Consider the following 5,310-nt stretch of genomic DNA (forward strand, 5'->3'; position numbering starts at 1 on the left):
GCTGCGGGGGTGGTGTTGCCGGGTGGCTGTTACCCAGCCGTGCGGCGAGCTCCTGGCTGCACCTATTCCTGCAGATGTGGACGAATGCTCCCTGGAGTACAGCCCTTGCAGCCAGCTGTGCAGCAACACCCCCGGCGCTTTCAGCTGCTCCTGCCTCCAGGGCTACACCCTGTGGCACGGCACCATCTGCGAAGTGGCAGGTAGGGTGAGCCAGCGAGCCCGGACTGTCTGAGGGGCTGGGCAGTGCCCTCAGCTAGCTGTGTCCCCACTTACCGGGTGACATACCCCTCACCCTGGCAGACAACGCGACGCAGATCCTGGTGGCTGTGGGGCAAGACCTGGCCCTTCTGGATGTGCGGACACAAGCCTACCGGCCCCTGCTCTCCACCGAGACCGAACCCCGTGCCTTGGTGTACGACCTGCTCCGAGGAACCTACTACTGGCTGACCGAGGATGGCGAGCTCCGTGCTCACCTCCCAGGGAAGGGCACGCGGCCCCTCTATGCAGGTGGGGAGGAGTGATAGTGCTGGGTGCTGTAGCTGGGCTGAGGTGGGTGCTGAGAGCTGGCCTACCACCCCAGCCCTGCCTTTCCCATAGAGGAAGGGGCAGCCTGGGTTTTGATTCCCGGCCTGGAGCAGGAGTGGCATCCCTTAAACCACTCTGTCTCTGCAGATGCTGGGGAGGTGAACAGCATCTCCATGGACTGGTTCACGGGGCAGCTGTACTGGGCCAGCAGCCACCCTGCAGCCATTTGCGCGGGGCTGGGTGATGGCGGGGGCTTTGTGACAGTGCTGGGGAAGGATGTGGCACCGGAGCAGCTGACAGTGCATCCGGCTGCAAGGTGAGGAGTGCGAGTGAGCCAGGGTTGGCCCTGGGCTGCTGGGTGAGCAATGCTGGTGCTGGCCGTGTCATGCCTGCTGTGGGGCTGTGTCAGCACTGGTGTTATGCTGTGAAGTGGGTGCTTAGTGCCTGCCCCCAGGTCCCTGTATTGGGTCAACCGCGGGCAGAGGGGACGGACAGTCATTGCTGCAGCTGGCATGGATGGCTCAAACCGACGGGAGCTCACAGTGGTGTCCATGGAGGAGCCTGTAGGGCTGAGCCTGGACCATGTGGCTGGCAGGCTGTACTGGATCAGCGAGTACAAGGAGGTAGGGATGTGGGGCAGCAGGGCTCTGCTTCCCCCTAGGTGCTGGGATGCGATGAAATGGGAGTGGGGAGGGTGGCCCTGGTTCCCCTGTGGCTACAGCCAAGGTATGGGAGTGAGCAGGGAGTGGTTCCCAGGTTTGGCACACAACCCTGGGCTGGGAGGGGGAAGGCATCTCTGAGCCCCGTAGCTGCGGGACAGTGCCGGGGTGTGAGGGTGCTGCATGGTCACTGTCCTTGCCTTGTCCCCAGTCCATCGAGACACTGCGGGTGGATGGCAGCGTGCGCCACTCCTTTCCTGCCGTCCTGCGGAGCCACACGGAGCCCCTGGGCCTGGCTGTGTTCGAGAGCCGGTTCTTCTGGACCGATGGCACAGAGCTGGTGTCGGCCACCCGGGCCGCTCCCCAGGAGCACGCTGTGTTGCTCCGTGCCCCTGTCTCGGCTTTCACTGTGCTGCATGCGCTGCAGCAGCCTCCCCGTGAGTACTGTGCTGGGTGCCCTCACGGGTGCAGGGCTGGCAGCACCCCTACCACTTCCCGGGGTGCTAGGGGAGGCTGCGCTGGGTCCTGGTCCTGTGGCAAGGCATTGTGGGGCTGGGACAGAGGGGACACATGAACCCTTAGGAAAGCTGCTGAGTTCAATTACTTTGGGTAGACCTGAGCCCTCCTACCTCATGTGACACTGCTACCCTGCCTGGGGTAGCTGGTCCATATCCAGCCTTGGGACAGCCTGTGGGTTTTGGGGATTGGGAGAGGCGTGGAGTGTCATGGCTGCCTGAGCTCTTCATGTCCCCTTGCTCCCAGGGGACACTGCTGCGTGTGCTCCGGGCCTGTGCAGTCACCTTTGCCTCCTGTCCCCTGTGCACCCTCGGGGCTACAAGTGTGCGTGTCCAGAGGGCCTATTCCTCCAGCCCTCGGGGAAGTGCGCAGGTGAGCAGCGTCTGCCAGGTGGACTTGGCTGTCTGGGGCGGGATACATCCCTGTGGGAGCTGGAGCGGGGCCGTAAGAGGCTGTGAATTGGTGGGATGAGATTCCCAGCATATGCCAGTGCTGTTACACTTCTGCTTGGTTCATGCCCCTTGTCCTTCATAGGAGAATGGCTTGAAATTGAGAGAGGTTGAATTAGATATAAAGAAGAAATTCTTCATGGAGAGGGTGGTGAGGCACTGGAACAGGTTGCCCCATCCCTGGAAGTGTTCAAGGCCAGGCTGGATGAGGCTTTGAGCAACCTGGTCAAGTGGAAGTTGTCCCTTCCCGTGGCAGGGGGGTTGGAACTAGATGATCTTTAAGGTCCCTTCCAACCCAAACCATTCTATGATTCTGTGCTGATGTTCAGTGCCTCTGGGGCCATGCTCAGGCACCTCCCTCCTACCTCACAGAGCTGTCCATCGTGTATGCGTCGGGCAAGGCCATCTCCCTGGTGCAGGTGGGCCCTGGAGCGCGTGTCAGACAGGTGCAGGAGTGGCAGGAGACCCTCTACCTGCAAGATGTAGACTGGCAGAAGTCGGTGCTCTATGGAACGGATGACCGTGGGACGCTGCTGCGTGTCGTGGGGCACCCTGGCAAGAGAGAGGCCATCATGACTGGGCTGCCAGGTGAGACTCTGTGGGGTGATGGAGGGTGTACTCCCCCTTTGGTTCTCCCTGAGGATCTCCTGGGTGCAGAGCACAGCAGTCCCATGGTGCCCACACTGGGGCCATGCTGAGACACTGGGCAGCTGCACCCTGGATTTAAGGGCAGAGGGGCCCAGGCAGAGGAGCGAGGTCATGGCACAGCCCCGTAACCTCTTGCCTACCTACTTTTGCCAAGTCTGCTCTGCCCGTGTGGACATCCGCTCAGGGAATGTGTACTGGCTCGCCTGTAACCGGAGAGACATCGGGGTGATCAAGGTGTCTGACATGTCCTCGCGCATCCTGCACCGTGCTCGCAGCAGCATCCAGCACCTCTTCTTGGACTGGCAGCGGGGCACTCTGTACTGGCTAGCCCGTGGGCAGCCCCTGCAGCAGCTGAGCTTGTCTGGGGGTGCTCCGTGGAATGCCTGGAACGAGACGTGGCCTGGAGACCTACCTGCGGCCATGGATACCAGAGCCTTCAGCCTGCTGTGGAGCTCAACCCTGGGTGAGACCTGGTGGTATCTGGAGCAGGGAGCAGAGGTGGTTGCTATAGGCAGGAGTGACCAGCCATTCCCTACATGCAGCAGGTCCCTGCCTGGGCAGTGGGGCGCTCATGGGGTGGACTGTCCCATGGTTGAGTCCCTGGCCTCAGCCACGAGGTCCCTACCATGGCTGTGGGTTGTGGTGGCACAGGGTGGGCCATGAGGGTTGCCTGTGGGCTTGAGTCCTACTGTCCCTCTGCTTTGCAGGCCTGCGGGCACTGAGTCTGACCAAGCGGCAAGCAGTCACCCTGGCACCCAGCTGGTCCCATGGCCTTGTGGCTGCCTTTGAGCCATACCTGGTGTCAGCAAATGGGACGGCTCTGATGCTGTGGGACCGGAGGACGCTGGCCCTTGTGCTGTCTGTGCCAGCAGCAGGCGTTCAGGGAGTGGTGGCCTTCGTGGGCTCGGAGCTGCAGGCTGGTAAGAGTGGCTCAGTGCCTGGTGCTAATGCAGTACCCAGGTGGGGCTGGGTGGTCCATACTGCTCTGAGCTGGGGCAGGGTGCCTGGCTGCTGGTGCTCTTGGAGATACCCAGAGTGTAGGGAGGGCACAGCCCCAAATCCAGGCTCATGTTCACATGCCTCTGCCAGTGCCACCAAGCAAGGGGTCTGCCCTGCCATTCCCCCCACCTGTGATCACCACTACAAGGACAAGCACCACTGCTGCTCGACCCACCACCTCCACCACGAGACCTACACCAAGCAAGACCACCACTGTGCTTACTACTACTTCTGCACCAACCAGCAAGGCTACCACAACACCAACCACCACCATCCAGTCAACCAAGACCACCTCTGTGCCAACCACCACCCAGACCACAACAACCGAGACCACCACTGTGCGACCAGCCACCACCAGAACCACCACCAGCACCACCAGAACCACCACCAGCACCACCAGAACGACCGCCAGCACCACCACTCGGTCTTTGCCGACAAAGACCACTGCCCTAAGGCCAACTACTACCACCCAGCGCCCAACCAGCCCTGCACGGATCGTGCCACCTACCCCACCCCTCTCGTCCAGCCCTGTGTACCCCCTGACCCCGGTCCTCCATCTGTCATGTCCTCGTACACACGTGCCCTGCCGTGATGGCACCGAGTGCGTGGCCCAGGAGTACGTGTGCGATGGGGAGAAGGACTGTGCGGATGGCTCTGATGAGGATGGATGTGCCCAGCTCTGTGACACCCCAGGTAGGAGCCCTTCCCCAGTCCCCTGTGAGACTGGGTTGCCCTGTGCCTCGGCTTCTGGCTGCTTCTCGGTGGAGTTGGTGGTATGGGATTCTGGGAAGGTCTGAGTGGGGCCTGGGCTCTGATGCTTGTGATGCGGCATGCTGGTTTCTTCTGAGCTTGGCACTAGGCTGGAGGTGCTGTGAGTCAGAAGAGGACAACAGGGCTGGCCCTGCTGCTCACGGTGACCTAGATGTGGCTGAGCTGAGACTGCCTCAGTCGCCTTGCTCGGGACCTAGGCTGATGGAGAGGCACTGACTAAGAGGGACCAAGCCCTGTTGTATGGGGCCATCCCAGGTCCCTGGGGTGGCTAGCAGAGGGTGTGGGCATCCTAGCTGCTCACTGCAGGTTTAGCAAAGCCCCTTTGTCTCCCCAGGGGCATTCCACTGCACGAGTGGAGCCGTGTGCATCGGCGCTGGGGAGCGCTGCGACGGAGTGCCACAGTGCCCCGATGCCTCAGATGAGACAGGCTGCTGGAACCCCACGAAGGAGTGTGCCCTGCGCTGCGATGCTGCCACCCGCTGCGTCCCTGAGAGCTGGCTGTGCGACGGCCATGCTGACTGCCTGGACCAGACCGACGAGCAGGGTTGTGGTGAGACCCTGGGGCTGGGTGGGACAAGGGCTTCTGGGGGTTACCTGCCCCACAGGTGGGTGCACCAGGTTTCTCGTGGGTCCAGGAGCAGGCACGGACCGGGAAACCTGCTGAGCAGCTGGAGGGGTCATACCCTGATCTGTGCCAGCTGGTGGGATGCGGATGGGGTCCGTGCCTCTGCTCAGCCCTCACC

The 5,310-nt window shown here is 62.1% G+C and overlaps 1 protein-coding gene across 1 annotated transcript in view; it reads left to right on the top strand.

Moving 5' to 3' along the window:
• LOC104511452 (low-density lipoprotein receptor-related protein 2-like) overlaps positions 1-5,310 on the top strand; it is a gene marked incomplete at both ends in the record, with an annotated part of 12,281 nt that overhangs the window by 1,268 nt on the left and 5,703 nt on the right. Inside the window, 12 exons of the mRNA XM_010154077.1 lie at positions 75-200; positions 301-507; positions 673-841; positions 980-1,148; positions 1,396-1,621; positions 1,947-2,072; positions 2,522-2,737; positions 2,982-3,260; positions 3,505-3,757; positions 3,887-4,270; positions 4,323-4,489; positions 4,902-5,172. Coding sequence (XP_010152379.1) covers positions 75-200; positions 301-507; positions 673-841; positions 980-1,148; positions 1,396-1,621; positions 1,947-2,072; positions 2,522-2,737; positions 2,982-3,260; positions 3,505-3,757; positions 3,887-4,270; positions 4,323-4,489; positions 4,902-5,172 — 2,593 coding nt within the window. The remainder of the gene's footprint in view (positions 1-74; positions 201-300; positions 508-672; positions 842-979; positions 1,149-1,395; positions 1,622-1,946; positions 2,073-2,521; positions 2,738-2,981; positions 3,261-3,504; positions 3,758-3,886; positions 4,271-4,322; positions 4,490-4,901; positions 5,173-5,310) is intronic.

This window comes from Eurypyga helias, unplaced genomic scaffold, assembly GCF_000690775.1.
Source record: "Eurypyga helias isolate BGI_N326 unplaced genomic scaffold, ASM69077v1 scaffold24216, whole genome shotgun sequence".
In the NCBI taxonomy this organism is placed as follows: Eukaryota; Metazoa; Chordata; class Aves; order Eurypygiformes; family Eurypygidae; genus Eurypyga; species Eurypyga helias.